Source organism: Hetaerina americana, unplaced genomic scaffold (genome assembly GCF_022747635.1).
Source record: "Hetaerina americana unplaced genomic scaffold, ioHetAmer1.1.p SCAF_12, whole genome shotgun sequence".
Lineage (NCBI taxonomy): Eukaryota > Metazoa > Arthropoda > Insecta > Odonata > Calopterygidae > Hetaerina > Hetaerina americana.
Window position 1 is genome coordinate 36,961,466 of NW_027286292.1, and position 17,493 is coordinate 36,978,958.

At 34.4% G+C, this 17,493-nt stretch overlaps 1 protein-coding gene across 1 annotated transcript in view; it reads left to right on the forward strand.

Annotated features, from left to right (window-relative positions):
- LOC139685913 (cell adhesion molecule Dscam2-like) overlaps positions 1-17,493 on the forward strand; it is a 680,584-nt gene that overhangs the window by 581,115 nt on the left and 81,976 nt on the right. The window contains exons 16-21 of the mRNA XM_071583048.1: positions 2,769-2,920; positions 7,569-7,700; positions 8,434-8,573; positions 10,336-10,499; positions 10,584-10,765; positions 10,866-11,012. Coding sequence (XP_071439149.1) covers positions 2,769-2,920; positions 7,569-7,700; positions 8,434-8,573; positions 10,336-10,499; positions 10,584-10,765; positions 10,866-11,012 — 917 coding nt within the window. The remainder of the gene's footprint in view (positions 1-2,768; positions 2,921-7,568; positions 7,701-8,433; positions 8,574-10,335; positions 10,500-10,583; positions 10,766-10,865; positions 11,013-17,493) is intronic.

Below are 17,493 nucleotides of genomic sequence, written 5' to 3' on the forward strand. Positions count from 1 at the left end.
CTTGCTCATGAATTATGCAATAATTGATCATTAACAATTCCGTTTTGGTGCTTAAGGAAAAATATTTGGGTGGTCAGGCCAGTTTTTTTATAATTTTATGTTGTCTAAGGGAAGAACAATTCATTAGATCTGTAGGTGCCTCCCTTATTTTATCTTGATGGTCAAACTACTATTGTAATTATGTACCATAATAATTCCATCCATGTCACAAGAAAACTCATGTGTCCCGTATCTTTATTTAAGTCTTTCCTGTAGTAATTTTGAATTAAGGAGCTACCAACCTAAATTCTCCCAAAATACCCTTCACCAAACTCTCTTCTTGTAATACCTTTGTAATAGAAATCCCTGGTGGCAGTTCAACTTTTAAAGCTTGTGACCCAGGGAGTTGGTGTGCCTTAAACTTAAATTTCATGTGCTTGCTTTAACAGATATGGAAATAAAGCATTAATTTAAATGTATTTAGATTTAATCATGGTGAGAATATTGTGCCAATTGGAATACATTTTGAAAAATTCCAATTTGAAATGTACCTTGAATTTAGTCTTTTCCTTAAAATACATGATAGTCAGTGCTATATTTTGTTGTATTTTATTTAAATACTTTAAGTTATCTCTAGCAAGTGAGTCAGAATGTAACATAATAAAAATTTCTTGCCCCAATATAAGTACCCATTTTCATACCCTTATGCACATTGGGACTGAGCATGAATCCCGCGAGCATAATGGTATGCAAATTGCAAAGCATCAGTTGCCAGGTATTCCAAATAAAATCTATTCATTTCTTCCTTAACTAGCCAGTCACTCACATGCTCACTGTTACCTCCTGGTGCCTTTAAAAAGAATCTTTTCCCCTTAGCTCAGCAAGTACCTTGCCTACTATATTCCTGGCTGCCCCCTACTTGGAAAATCTGGAAAAATGACAGACTTTATTTGGGAGTTATTTTTTAATACTTTTAAATATTAATTTTGAAAACCTGAAAAAATCAGATAATTGAAGAAAAGTTACTAAACAATGTTATTTTGTTCTTGACGCCATCCTTTAACAAAGCATTGCACCAAAGATATCTGGTGTTTTATCAAGGGCGGCTGAGTTGGATATTTTCACTAGGTTTTCAACTTTATGTTTCTAATTAGAACAAAATGAGTGAAAACTTCATTCTTACAACCTGATTTCTTACCATCCTCAGGTTATCATGTATATCTTTGCATTACCACACTCTTAATTTGAGCAAGGATGGTCAGGGTGTGATTTGATCAATTACTTTGTCCTCTGGAGAACAAATCCTACACTTATCATTATGTATGGGTGTGCATCAAAGATCAGATCCAAGAGATATGGTGGCTTGAGCTGAGTAAAGAGTCCAGCTCAAAAATCCATAATAAAGGTTATTCTTAAATTTTGTATTCACATAGTTTGTAACTATGGGATCCCACTGGTTCTGGCAGTGGGAGAGGCAAGGTTTTTTTTGGTTGTTGTCTCACAAACTCAGCAGCAAAATTGATGGCACCAGCACAGAACACTCTGAAGAGGACTGAACAAGTTGAAATTATGTTGAGACTGGGAAATTTGAAGGTATAAGGCAGGAGGTGGAAGAGGAAATAAAAATGTTTAAGGCTATGCAAGGTGAGATGGAAAGATAGCTGGGATTACTAGAGTAATGGTTGGAGAGTGACATATAGCAGAGGAGAAAAGATTCTGTAAGGGATGAAAGTAGTATTGAACAACAATTTAGTATGACTCATAATACACATTGAGTAGGTGAGTGATTGAATAATATTAGTAGAGGTAAAAGTTGGACTAGAAAACTTGGTCATTTTTCAGGCCTAAATGTCAGAAATTAGCCATAGGGAGGAAGGAATAGGATATACGGTCGAATAGAGGGAATATTTGCAATGTCCCGAGGATGAAATATTTGGTAGCTATGGAGGACTGTAACCCTGTGAGGGGTGGAGGGAGTGATGAAGGGAGAAGTAGACTGGTGAAGAAAGTGAGGCAGGGGACTATGGTCTTCAATCATAATGAACATTTGGTTAAGAGGTCACAATAGGCAGATGTATGTATTAAATGTCCAGGGACTTGGAGAGATATCAATTAAATTATACTATGGATAAATACAGATTTAGGAGTAGTGTAATTAATTTGCAGCTTCCTGGGTTCTGATACAGACTGAGATCAAAATTATTAGAATTTCCCACTTTCTTCCCTTTATCAAAAGTATTACCAGGTATCTTCATTTAAATCAGCATTCCAAGTTTTCATCAAGATGATTATAGCAGCTATACCACAGGTTACTGTTACCATGCACTGTCTCTTTCCATGTTGTGCTCAAACTCGTTATTTAATATGGAATCACAGAAACTTGTACAACAATTGTCAGCCCCAGTGGCTGCAGGGTCATGTCCTCATCTACCAATCCAAAGGTCAGGGGTTTGATTCTTGCCTGGGTGGGTTTCCCTCCACCTAGGGCTTGGGTTCTGTAATTGTGTCCATTTTTACATATCTCATTGTTAATAGTCTAATTGAAAGGCCCAAAGTGCTGTTTTTGGATTAATGTTGAATAAATAAATATCTCAAGGAAAATATTTTATGGCATTTCATTCTATTTAACTCAGTCTACAGTAAGTCACCAATTTTTGCCATTTGATGCATGCACAGGAGTCATTTGCATAATAGTGAGATGTAACTCAATAATTACTTAGTTTAAGGATCAATACAATTGAACAATCAATACTATGCCTATCAATTCTGACTAATATGATATATTCCAGGTACACAGTGAAGGAAATAAATGTCACCAATGGAGTGGCTGCCTCTGAGCTGGGCATTTCTACTGCCACCCGAGAAGACAGTGGAAGATATTATTGCATTGCCACAAATGCATTTGGGCGTGATGAAAGTAGCATACAACTCTACATTCAAGGTATGATTCTCAAGAGAAGGGAAATACATTTGCCTATAATCTGAATTAATTTTTTTACATTAAAAATGGGTGACATATTTTGGATCCATAATGTTTTTCAGCTTGCCTTATCAGATCCAACCCAAGATTTGCTGAATCATTTTTTTTGCAAGTGCTTTAAGTACTTGAGTAATGAAAGATTAAATGACTCATATTTTCCATGAAAACAATATTCACATGGCATTGTAGAAACCAACTCCAAAGATGATCTGGAACTTCAAGACTTTTCTGCTTGATTCCTTTGTTAATTCCTTGTAGGACTGTCATTATAATATTTAAGATGCATTTTATATAAGTTAACCCTCTCAATTTCATAGAATGTGGTACTTCTTGAGAGTAAGTTAAGAGAGATTAATTTTGATTTATTTTCTCTAAATGCATTAAACATATGAGTGGTATAAATGTTTGTAACTAACTTTAAAAATATGTATTGAACTACATAAACTCTTAAATATCCGCATGTGGAGTGACCATTTTAGGCACTCTCTATGGTATTTTCTCTTCTCAGAACCTCAAAATTTTAATAATATTACTTTTGTAAAGATAATTAAATACTTTGAAACTTTGACATTAATTTTTATGTCAAAATCAAACACCATTAGTATTTACATGTTTTAATGTAAACATTTTTGTAATATTCATTCTTCCCAGCATGGAAGATGCTTTAATGCAAACATGTTTGTAATATTCATTCTTCCCATTATGGTTTCTCTTGCATTAATTAGCCCTTAGAATTCAGCATTTTCCTTTAAGGCAAGAAAATATGTGGTTTAACCTTTTCAAAAGTAAGCCATAAACCATCAAAACACTATTAATATCATTGGTATCACTATTTCATTACTTTCGGTATTAGAATCAACAATTCTTAATTCTAATAAACAATATTCATCCTATGTCAATCATTTGTTTTTTCCTGGCTATGAAATTGGTTGAAATTTCTAACAATACAGTTTGTTATTCTCTAGATGACGATTCTGTGTTCTGGTAAAAATTTCATTCGACCATTATAAAAATGGCTAAAAAATGGAAAAAATTGTACTTTCCATCATTAAAAAGAACTAAAATCAATCACAAGGAATAAAAAAGGAGAGCTCACTTGTTTCCTATTCTCAGCCACTTGTTTCTTTAAAGACTTGGGTTTATACAAAAAGAACCCAATTATATCATGACCATATTTTTTGTATATTTTGATTATCCCTGTTTTTTGAATATTCATGCTTCATCGTGCATTCATTGGCATGGATAATCAGGATGCACTGCATTAGGAATCTATTCCATTCTACAGTAACTCTTTTCTACTCATGTGACCTTGTATGCAATACATTCATAATGAAACTCTAATGGCAGACAGCAAAAGAAACATGTACACTGGCTCAGATGCAATTGCACAGCTTAAAAAAACGAGCTTTAGAGCATAGATCATAGTTGTGACCCAAAGGTTAGGTTGTTCAGAGAAGGTAGAGTCTTCGTTATTCTAACCACTATAGCATGTGACATTTTTGCAACAGAGTATGGGTACCAGTTTCTTTCCCTGTGCATTAGGCCAATCCTGTGTCAGATGCAGAAAACTTAAAAGCTCAAATTCAACACTTTAGATGCAGCATTCAATCAAATGGATATGGGGTGAGAGACATAGCCCTATAACCTTGGTCTGGTGAAGTACTCTCTAAAGTGACATTAGAGTGTGAAAAAGTAATTGATTGCCAGAGCCAGCCCTTTCTCTTTCTCCTCAATATCCTGAGGATATTAGGGGGGAAACCATCCAGAGACCATTGGGTAACTTGAAAACATTTGTCAGAATTCCTGAAGACAAGCTCAAACTGAAGACATCATAGGTCCATCAGATCTCATGTGAATATGGACAAGTATATTATATATCGTCAATGGGTGAGGTCAGGTGGAGGATGGTGGGGGGGATGGAGGGGGAGGAGGAAACTGGGGTGGGTGAGAATGTGAGGAGAGGAAGGAGACACGAATAGCCATCCACAAACAATTGACCATACTGACCAGTGTACAGAGAAAGGAAACCATCGCCAACGACCACCTTTTCCTCTTCCTCTCCCCCTACTAGACATTTCACAATTGCTACCTAAGTACCATTAATGACCTCTATCCCCTACCTAAACACAGTGACTATCCATTATACACCAAACCTTTCCCCCCCTCCCGATTTATCTCTATCCATCAGAAAGACTTTCTTGTTGTCGACTAGTTTTGCTACACTGTAGCATCTGCAAAATAGAATACTATGTAGAATACTTTGAAATGTCCATGCTGGGAACATAGCATGGTGAGAAACCTGAGAACATATCCCCCAGTCTATTTGCTGGGAAAGCCTGATATCCTGCAACACTTTTAGGGTACTGATAGTAAGAACTAATTTTTATAGCCCCTAGTGGCTCTGTAATCTTCTTCCTTTTTTGAGTAATTTTCTCTGTACAAATTCTCTGAATAATGCACATGGTTTTATCATCATTACAAGAGCCACTCACATCTGCCAGTGATTTTATCACACACGTTCAGTATTCAATGAAGAAATGCTGTAATTTTGGCAGAAGTCCATGTAAAAGAAATGAAATAAAATAATGCTTATAAGTTAGCTCTAACTAGTGAAAATCAGCACGATTTTTCACATGAGCACAAAACCTGATGTAGTAGTATTTATTTCCAAAATTTGATGCCATAGTTGGGAGGAATATTCTTGTTCAGTATTCTTAGTGTTTACACCTCATGGAAATATTAGCTACTAGTTCAATCAGATAAGGAGGAGTTAGTCTTTACCTGTTACATTGCTTTTTATTCTGTTTTTCTTTTATTATTTTTTAGGTTACAGGTAAGTTCAAACCAGGAAAAATGCTGTATTAAGAGTATAGTTATACCTCATCATATAAATGAAAATGGTATAGAGAAAGTCAAGCTAGAATTGTGTGAATCAGTTATTCAATTAGATATATGAAATCACTGAGTTTTTGTTTTTTTACCAATATTTTAATATATGTGCCATAAAGGGCCTATCTTTACGTGTAGGATTGGATTCTATGAAGCATGGTGTCTTCTCCTTATATCCTGACATGTCTGAAATGAAGCAGATATAAAAATGAGTACTTTTTGAATGTGTTTATTCATTAATTTAGAGCTATTTCAGAAAAGTAAATTTTACTCATATTTCCAATATTTTCTGGGCAAGCATTGCTTACAGTGCTCACAGTATCACAAGCTAGTGTGTAGTATGAAGAGGGCTCTACCCGTTTCCCTTGGACCAGCCTTAGGGTTGATTGCTGTGATTTTTTGGCCTATGGACTGACCTTTCTTAAACAACGTCCTTGAATGGAATAGAGAGATCTTTGATTGAATTATTTGAGGTGAATACAAGAATCAGCAGAATATAAGGATTCATTCATTTAAGTTTCCATCCAAAGTGTACAAAACAGCAACCTTCATTCCTTCTCTATCCTAAGCTAATCCTCTTTTCCTCTGGTCACTTATCTTTCTTACGTTTCCCTTGATTTAGACCATTTATTTGTTGTTTGGTCTATTTTATGGGCCTATCTCTTTTGTTTTCTTCCTTATAAGCCCAATTTATTTCACAGTATGCTCAAACCCATTGGCTCATATCTTGTCCATTAAGCCTTCTTCTTATCTATTTTATTTTTAATATTTGGATACTACAATTATATACAAATAAACGCTGTAGTAGAGTCTCAATTCACTTCTTATATTTTATGTTTATCCTGCTCTCTATTGGATGAAACCCCAGTCAAATAAAAACTCAATAGAATGAAATGATTTTGTTTCAGAACCAATATTTATAAGAAGCTAGTTTTCACACATGCCTTAGGTAAGATTGTAAAATCAATCAAAGATTCCATGAAATGTTTCAAAATTTCAGTATAAAACTTTTGCCCTTTGATTTGTCTATGTTTTTTTATTATGTCACACAGTTTAATTTTTTACACAGTTATTAAGTCCACCATCATGCATAACTATTCAGAACCTACGAGAGGTCATGATTTATTAAATAGTCCTATGCTATAAAGAAGCAAATACTGTTCCTACTGTTGCCATAATCACATTATTAGTTTTTATATTGTGAATTAATGCAATTTGGTGCATTCTAATAAATGACAATTTTATGTGCATGATGGTACATATCTCTGTTACTTTTGAGGTACTTCTCAAATAAACCTTTTTATGCCTCAAAATTAATTTCAATGCAAATATCATTCGTAATGCTGAGAACTGAACTGGCAACTTCAAGTTTGGTTGGCACTTCAACCAAAAATTGGTTCAGAGATTTTATTATGGAATAAACTTTTATGATATAAAATTTAATTAAATCTATTTAATTATTTGATTCAATTCGCTATTGTATGACAGCTTAGAATGATGGTATGAGATGTAATGTGAAGTATCAAAAGGGTTTACTATTGCAGTTTCTGATTACCAATTACCATCCAGTAAAATTTAGTATTTTTTAGTGTCAGTATGACCTGTGCAAGTAAAAACATTGTGATATAAAGCCAGTAATACATGCATTTTCAATACATGCATAGCCATGATGATTCTATAACTATATCTAAGCATTTATCCTTGTTTTGATTTATTGCAGAACCTCCTGACTTTCCTAGAAATCTACGTGTGATTGAACGAGGAAGTCGCTCAGTAAAACTAGAGTGGATACTCAGTCAAGATGGAAACAGCCCAATCACCCAGTATACAGTGGAGTACAAGATAGCATCAGGTAAATTTTAAAATATGCTTTGCTACATTTTTATTGAAGTACAAATTCAATTTCTCTTCTTGTCAAAGCAAAGTACATCATAATGTCATAAATTTAAAACACCAGAATTCCATCAAAAGGATAATGGCCTGGATCTATCTAATGTGCTGCAAAGCTATTTTGATACAACCCTGGAGTAAGCATACATCCTTTTATCCTTTTCATGAAGCCTTTCAGTATACACTATCCATGAGCACTCATAAGCACTTCGAATTGATCATGAAGTAACAACAACAATCTAAAATGCTGGCACTCCAAAACAATTGAAAATGTTAATTGTCAAAATTTCTGTTCTCAATGTTTTCCTAGCATACATCCTGTCTTTATACAATTTTATCCTTGAACGTTTGGAATCCCAAAAGATACTTCAAGTGAGTCATTAGTATGCATACAACTGGTACTATTGAAGTTAGCCCTACCATACTTCTGGCTTTTTCCGGAGCTTTCACACAAAGTGACCTATACCAAACATGAACTGACCTCATAACTGAAAGGAACATGATCTTCTTCAGGAATTTCTGAGTTACATTTCTCACCCCTGGTTTCTTAAAATATTCTGCCCTCACCTATATTTTCAGTCTCATTCACCCACTCCTGATCTAAAATTACTAAAATATGACTTGTGCAAATTGACACTCAACTTAGAATCAATGAAGAGTGCTCAGTCATTAATGGGTAATTTACTACTTCTTAGATATGTGGCATGGACATACATCCCATCAGACTGTGCCAGGCAATCATGCTGTGGCACACATTGGAGGCCTACGCCCTGCAACTGTCTACCACTTCCGCCTTTTCGCAGAGAATGACCTGGGGAGAAGTCAAGCAAGTGATGTAAGTTTTACACAAATATTCAGCCTAACTCAATTAATATTTTTTCTTTTAATATACAGCAAGTCCTCTCTTTAGGTTGGAGATATTAAAATTTGCAACAAAAATTGGAACTTGAATTTTGTGACCACTATACTTCATGAGTGGGTCGTGGTAGTCCAGGGGGAGAGCGTTGGACTACTGACTGGAGGACCCAGGTTCGATTCCTGGACAAGCCACTCTGGGCACCTGCAGCTCCACCCAAGCTATGCGATTTTTTGGGTACCAGATCTTCCTGGGAAACCATAATCGGCACAGGGAAAGGAACTGCCCCCCCTACCCTGATGTTTGAATTTCACATGCTGTCAGGTTTAGTACTGGGTTAACTCTGCCATTACCTACCAAACCGACCTTCGGGTTGATTACTGTGTTTAAGGTTTTTATGGTTTTTTTCATACTTCATGAATCCACCTTGATGCAGATTTCTAGTCCACCTTTTTTCCTAAATATGAAATAACTCTTGAATGACTATTTTCATTGGATTATTATAAAATTAGTTTTGGCAAAAATTAAAGTAATCATTGACTTATGAGGATGTTCAATGAGCATGCATCAAATTTTTCTTCATAATATATATTAATAAACCTAGGCACCAGGAAGAGAGAGGCAATATTTTACTCTGCTTATGAATTCATTGTATACTGCATCATAGTATTTTATATTCCAGACATTTGCTCAATTTCCATATGAACATTTGTTTTTGAATTTACATTTGTATATCTTCAAGAGAATAGTTAATTGTAAAACACTTTCCATGATTCCCAAGCTACCAACTGCTCCCATGTTGCATGGGTTTTCAATTAACTTTATAACTTAAAGGTCTCACACAAAACTTAAGTTGATTAAAAATAATAATTTTGAATGTTGTCTGAAAAGTCCCATGTGATATAAGTGTTCTCATATAATTTCATGATATCTATTTTCCTCTTTACTATCCTTTCCAAAGTTACTTGAAACTGAACATTAACCCTGCATTTTATAAGTCAAAGAGATGCTGAAGGAAAACTACCATTCAATTTAAAATCCAAGAAAGTAAAATTTAAATTGATTTCACAGACAAGAACATTGGCTTTTAGTTCATGTTCACCACATTGCAATTGGCAAGTATTTTTAGTGATCAGTTGCTTTAAATATTCATTTAAATTTTCTTATTTATTTACATTTTAATTTTTAAGCTGTTTTTGGCAAATAATTGCAAAAATATGGGTGTATTCAACCACTTAAAGAATATTACTGGTAAAAAAACCAGATGGATTATTTTTTATTGCGAGGAATGAGGATTTATAACTTGGGTATGTTATAGTGCAAACTCTCATGTTTCAGCCCCTGTGAAACCTGATAATGAGCCAAATGTAGTTAATTGGGATACAAGGAGCTCATGGGCCACCGGATATGTCCAAATAGCATGTACTTATTTTATAACTATTTACCAAAATTCTATAATCTAGAACTGAATTTTCAACCTCAATCAAATTCTTTTATAACTACATAATTTCAAATTGATCTGTGAAATTCATACACACTCCTAATAATCTTTATAAAAACGTGATTATAGCTAATGCAGTGTAACAGCAGCTATACCAAATGTTTTCTTTATAGATGGCATTATTTTGCTTCCACCTCTAGAACTTGCTTTCATGATACCCTTAATCTGAAAATCTCCCACATGTATGGGTGAACTTAAATGGCAAATTTATGTCTTATGTGGTTCATTATTTTCTTTTAGATTCTAGATGTAACTACTGATGGGGAAAAGCCAGGTGGTCCACCCAGGAATATTAGAGTTGATGCCTTGAGTTCGACAGAGCTCCATGTAGTCTGGGATCCTCCTGAGAGAGACTTGTGGAATGGTGATAGTCTTACTTTTAGTGTTGGCTTCAGAGAAGATAGGTACTTTACCTGTGAGAGACTTGGTTGATATTATTTCCTTTGGTATTTCTCATCATTGCGCATTTGTTTCTTTTAATATTTTAGAACTCCAAATGAAAACTACCAGTACGAGACTGTTGCTCTTCGTCCACTCCAAGGTGGTGGTGGTGAATGCATCATTTCAGGATTAAAAAAGTTCACGCGTTACAGCTTAGTAGTGCTTTCTATAAACAGCTTGGGATCTGGGCCACAATCAGAACCAGTTAATGCATACACCTTGGAAGATGGTAAGTAGTTATTGTTCACTTTAACTTGAATAATTTCCAGCATCTCAAGTACTCTGTCCAGCGGTAAACTCTCCATAATGCTGATATTGTATTGCTCTAGTTCCAAGTACTCCACCCCAAGATGTGCGATGCACAGCTTTCACCTCACAAAGTCTTCAAGTCAGTTGGGATCCCCCACCAGAAAACCATATACATGGACTCCTTAAGGGATACAAAGTTATCTGGGAAAGTTCTGAGGTTGTCGAAGGTACTGCTTTTGACCTTAGAGGATTAAATTAAAGATTCATATTTTTCTTTGTAATTATTTCGTTCAATATAATGATCAATTATTAATCATTTTTATGATCATAATTGTTTGAAATTAAACTCAATGATATTTAGTATTTTTTCAACAGAAGAACAAACACCTCTCTTAGCATTACTGAAAATATTTTCCATTTGCAGTGATGTTAAGAAAGTATGTTTGTATAAAGACTATAGTTGATTTTTCCATTTTCTGTCAGCCACAAAAATCTTAACATTTTCTTTGGCCATTTTTAAATTTGGTTGCCCTTGCTACATATTTTTATATTATGTGAGGCATAGTATTTGCTCACTGCACTGATGCGGTAAAGCTTCGATTATCTGGCTGAAGAATGCACAAAATAGCCCAAGAGATAAAAATTAGGGATAAATGTATATCTTCATTCTAGATAGCTCAAGGGTAAACAGAGCCCAATTGACTAGAAACTCATCTCTTTTGTAGGTAAATATTAATGCAACATCTTTATTTATAGCCATTATAATAAATTTTCAAACAAACCTAGCATTAGCCAATTTTGCTCATAGTTAGTCCTGGTCTAAGAAAGGTTTAAGGGAGGTGAATATTATACCCTTGGACAACAGTATGAACTCAAATGCCGGAAACTAACTTATTTTGAGGTACAGCTCTTGTCCATTTGTGCAACATTTTGCAGCCTCCCAAAACTGAAAGTCAGTCCTGCATTGAGTGCTTCCTGAAATTTTTGGACTGGTTTAGGTATTTTTATGATGAATAATTGTACTTTTCTGAAGTAATTCTTATTTTCGTAGTTTTGCATGATTTTTTTTAAATACAGGTATATATTTATCTTGATATTAAGTATATGCATTAGTAAGTTAATCTTTATTTCATTTTAGTCATGTTTCCTTGTTTAAATTTTTATTTTTGTACATAGTTTAATATTGGCCATAGTACTTGCACTAGCATTTCCATATTTATATGCATGACTTTTTGCCTCTGTATTTTATTCGCCTCTTCGAAGTTAGGGATAGTTTTTAGAATTATTCTTTTTCTAAACTTTACAGTTTTGCAGTATTTTAGATTTATTTTGTTTTAATTGTAAAATGGGCAGTAAATATAAGGAAATGTGGTTAGGGAACTTGTTAAAGCAAACAAAGGAAGTTAGATAAGAATATTTGAAAGCTGTGATTGCGTTGAACTCTACCACGTAAGGGTAGATGTGGCACAAAATGATAAACTTTGATGTCTAGGCTTTTAGAAGGGTCAAGGTAAGTAAGGAAGAAGCGGTGGAAGTGCTGAAATAGCCATCAAAGCAGAATAACTCCAAGGTGAGTTAAATTGTCTTAATTCATGTTGTCCTCATTAATAAATTGAAGTTTAGAATATTGGAGATTAATTGTGCATGATCATTTCCAGATGAAAGCATGTCGAAAGGTCCTGGTGGAGACTGTGTGCCATTTAGAGAGGTATAGCATGCCTGATACAGGAGCTTCTTCGTCTTTGCTCAATATGCAAAAGATGACAGACAGGAGGTGATAATCAAACATTGGTGAGTTAATTCAATTCAACCACCATAAGGATATGAACTAGTAATCATTTGATGATAAATTGCTGTGCAATAGAATCTTAATTTGAAGTAATTACTGGTGGCAAAAAAATTCTCTGTAACATTTACCCAAGTTTTTAAAACTCAGATAATTTTTTAGACCTAATAAACAAGTGGTAGTAATGATGCATTGAACTATGATGAAAAAATTTTTTGTGAAATATAAATATTTCTATTGAGGAAATTTTTTCATATATGCACTACAACAATATATGAAACAATATTTTTCCTCTCTGGCCCCTCCATTTTAAATATGCCATAAATTCACACATTCTCCTTAACCAGGAGATGCCATCAGATAACAAATATCAGTCAAAAAGTAATTGTAATGACTTAATGACACTTTGTAGGCAATCTGGCCATTTATTTCATCATTTGAATAATTCAAGGATGACAGTAGTAATACATAAATATTAATTGAAACGCTTGATCTTGTCTTAGCTAATTACTGTTCAATTGGTTATCAATAACCAATGAATGAGATTTAATAATTTAATTAGAATCATCATTATAATCCATTTTATAATGCACTTTAGGAGTAGCTCATTCATTGACTAATTGTCTTTTTTCTTAATACAATTGACAGTGAACATTTCTCAAGATGATATACTTTCTACCATAATATTTGGCATGCAATCAGTAGTAATTTGTGTATAATGTTGTTTAGAAACTCAGGGATGTTAATGGAATTGTAATAATAAATCATGGTGAAATAAGTCATGTTTCAATTTAGGAATAAATGAGGTGGATAATGTGAGTCATCGCAAAGTTAAATAAAATCCGTTCATTTAAATTACACAATAATTACCAGGTGAGTACAAAAAAGACGAGACTGTTTAAATAAATACTTGGTTTTATTAGTACCCTTTGTTAGGTTAGTCTTTTAGTCTGCAGTACAGTTTTGTTGGATGTATTCAATAGTTTCAAATTGGCACCTTTCACGGTGGATTTCAACTTTGGAAACAGGAGAAAGTTTGCCAGATGCCACTGCAAAGTGTCGTCTCACTGAGTGTGATTTGTCAAGCAGTTCACACGTAAAAAGACCAGTCTCAATCTTTTTTTGTACAGACCTTGTATTTTGTTTTTTTTTTTAATTTTCTGGAGAGTTGTTTGTTGTAGTGCAAATGATTTGGCGTTTCCTCCAAGGACTAGGGCTGCATGATGGTAATTCTTTCCTATGTTAGTAATTTCTATTAATGCCATAGGACCATGGTATTCGTTAACTAGGGTCACTGGAGCAACGATGAAATAAGTATATTTGTGTGTGATTAAATATTTCAGTATGGGCATAATCACTCCCATTTGTCTTCCTAGATCATTTTTTTCTCATCAATGGGTGTACAATTGCATATTTTGTGTATTGTTCAGCTTTTCAAACTTTAGATTTTTAATAATTTATTTTACAGGAGGAGTATGGAAAATAGGAGAGACATGAGAACTGTGAAATATTAAAATGGACTGATTCAGCAGCTAACAGATATTAAATAGTAAAAAGAGAAGAAGAAATGAAATGAGGGATTATCTACTTGAACACTTTTTGTGCCATGATGAACCTAGTTCTCATGGAAAGAACTATGGAAAAAGAACCTTTATTAGATGCATGAAGTATATAATGTTAAGCATCAAAGAGAAAAAATATATCAAAAGGCTGGCCTATACATGAATTAAGTGAAGAGCTGAGTCATATAAGATAAATGACCAGTATTGATAATACTCAACCAACTAAAGTAAAAAATGCAAAGGTTGCTTTTACAGCTGAAGATGGAGCTTGCCTAACAAAGGCTAACAGCATGTGAAATTCACATAATAGGGTAGTGAAGCCAGTTCCTTTTTCTCTGCTACCTGTGAGAATATCTGGTATCTGAAAATCACACAGCTTGGGTGAAGCTGTTGGTGCCCAGAAGGCATCCACCAGGAATCAAACTCAGGCCCTCCTATCAGTAGCATATACACTCTTCCCACTAATTTAGAACTTGTGCACAGTTTTAGTTGACTCACTTCATGATTGATTCTACCTCAATGAAGTATTGTTTGGAGCTACAGGTATAATAGGCAATTATTACCTGTGTGTTTTGCAGCCTATATTCCAATGTATGCAGAAGTGAAGGCTACATTTGGAACAGTTTTTCTTTTGATATGAAATGAATGGGAAAAATTTTCTTTGGATTCTTTGATGGGGAGTATGCGAACAGCATGTTATATAATGATTTTAGGGGTGGCAAGCTAGGATGAAAGGGTTTATCGTTGATTGTTGACAAGATGAACTAGTTAATTAGGAAACAAGGAGCTATCACAGAAGTTGTTGAATTTCAAAGAAACTGCGGAGATGCCGCAACAGTAACTTTTAACGGGGTCATCCACTAATGTGCATTTCAATGCAACAATTTCAGAGTTTAAAAATCATTCGCCTTGGAAGGCGAATGATTTTTAAACTCTGAAATTGTTGGATTGAAGTTGTTGAATATTGGTGGAGTGAAAGGATGAACTCAAAAACCCTTTAAATTAAGGGAGGAGTGTATAGAGAGTGAATTGGAGGGAAGAGTGGAACATATTCATTGGAAAGCATAATATGTGAAAGCTTCAAAAATTGGAGAATCTGACTTAGTTCTAAAGTGTATTTTTAAACTTTTTGCTAAAATATGTAAAATATAAATATTATTTAAAATAAATGAATTCATCTATGAATAAAATTTGGTTTATTTCATATGAGCAAATTTTATTAATTTTACACTATCTCCAATAATGAAGATAGAAGTATGCCCAGCAATGAAAGTGCATAGGGGAGTGCCCCTAGCAGGAATTTGAAATGCATTAATAACAAAGAGTAGCAGTATTTAGGGAAGGAAACCAACAACTAAGGTCATTTACACCATTAGGGATGGACAGGAAAGGATGAAGGGTGGAGAGAAACCTGGCATCAGCATTAGCCAACTCTTAATGAAAGGTGCTAAGGGGTTCGCAGTTTAACGTCCCATTCAATGGATGGCATACTCACTTAAAATGGTCTCCACAAAGTACTTCAAGTAGGGATTGAGATACTACTGAAAAATATTCGGTGACGCCAGGATTCAAACCTGGGGCCTCTGAGTAGGAAGCCAGTAAAATAACCACCGCACAAAGAGCATGAAGAAGCTGGCATTTCATTATTAATTAAAATTTGTAAAATACATGCTGCACTATGAATTTCACTAACAACTCTTTTCTAATCACTTCCCATGTTGATTATTGTATGGAAATTTGGTCTGCACACTGAATCCTCTTCCAATGGTAGTGAAGTAGTTCAGCATTTCATGAGTCTGTTACATCTTGAGTGGACTCCTGGGATGGTAAGCAGCTTACTACTTTTTAGCACCGCATAGTTCACCTGTTCAAGTTATTCATATATGTTTTTTGGAATGTTGATTCTTTTTCCCAAGTAAACAAGCATCTTTGATTATTTAAAATACGAGCTTCCATACTATTTATCATGCATTGACCATTGAAAATGGGGCATTTTCATATTCTCAAAGCATCTATCCTTTTGTGCCACTTAATGAATATCTCTAAATTTTAAGGAAGTTTTTTGCAGCTGTTGTTGAGTGACAGGTTTACATTTTCTTAGATTTAAGGATGAATTTCTTATGGTAAACCTCACAGAATTGAATATGATGAAAATCTTCTGAGGTAGTTCCTCCATTGGTATCGGAAAAGAGATGTAAATATAGACAATGTTATCTGTGCCCATTAACCTTTGAAAATGAAAACTCATCTTGCCATTGTTATTAGATCTACTGAGCATTAACAGAAATCTCTGGTAATCCCCATGCTGGGAAGACTTTGTCGATCGTTGGTGAGAATTTCCGTATCAGTTTTGAATAAAGTAGAATGAATACTCACTAGGAAGGAAAAGAAATGATTCCAGCTGTCTCTCATTCAATTGAACCTGAGTTAGCAATAGTACTTTGTGTCATGCTTTCTAATGTCATGTAGGATGGTGAAAGGGCAGCTCATAAAAGTACATAAGACCTACAAGCCATTGAAATGTGCGCACAAGCTTCTTCAAGCAAGCTAATCTCCATAGCAGTGCCCCTTGGGGTTTGCTGCAGATCCATTGAATGTAATCACCACAAGCCGTTTAGTGGCGATTTCTCTTTAAGATTACTCTACATGTCTATACCAAATATTGATGCCTAGGTCCCTGAGGGATACCCAAAATATTTACATATTTACTGGTTCTTCATCAAAAAACATTCATTCCTGCAAAAGCCTCCCTTCTACTATTGTGCACCCTACTCTTCCACTATAAGAGAGTTCTTAAGTGGGCCAGAAGATCCACTGGAGAAAAAAACCAATAAATGAAACCCTCTAAGATTTTGCCCATATATTTTTTTGGAATTTGAAATATCTTCTCTAATTTAATTTTTCAATGCTTTGTTTGGATGTGTTAATCCAGCATCAAAAAGAAAGATCATGATTCTGGCGCAATATGCTGTTTCTGGGCAATATAGTAGATGGTATTATTACATGTATCTACAAAAAGTTCTTTGTTCTCCTGCTATGGAGAATGCAGAAGGTTAAACACTGAGCAATGGTTTTTGCTTGATGCATTTTTAGAATATTTCTGAAAAGGAGGATGGGAATTGGAAAGGAATCTATTGATTTTTTTCCCTGAAAATTTTGCTGCATACATTGAGTTCGGTTTGAATCATCAGTAATATGTATAGATTACTTTTTTAAAATGAATATGTTGAAACCACATTAATAACCTTTTTCTGGTACTTGATGCACTTCTAAAATGGTCTTTGAATATTTTTTTACTATATTATGGGTGTTCATCATTTCACTTTACATCCACTTGGCATACAAAGTTTTTGGCACAGT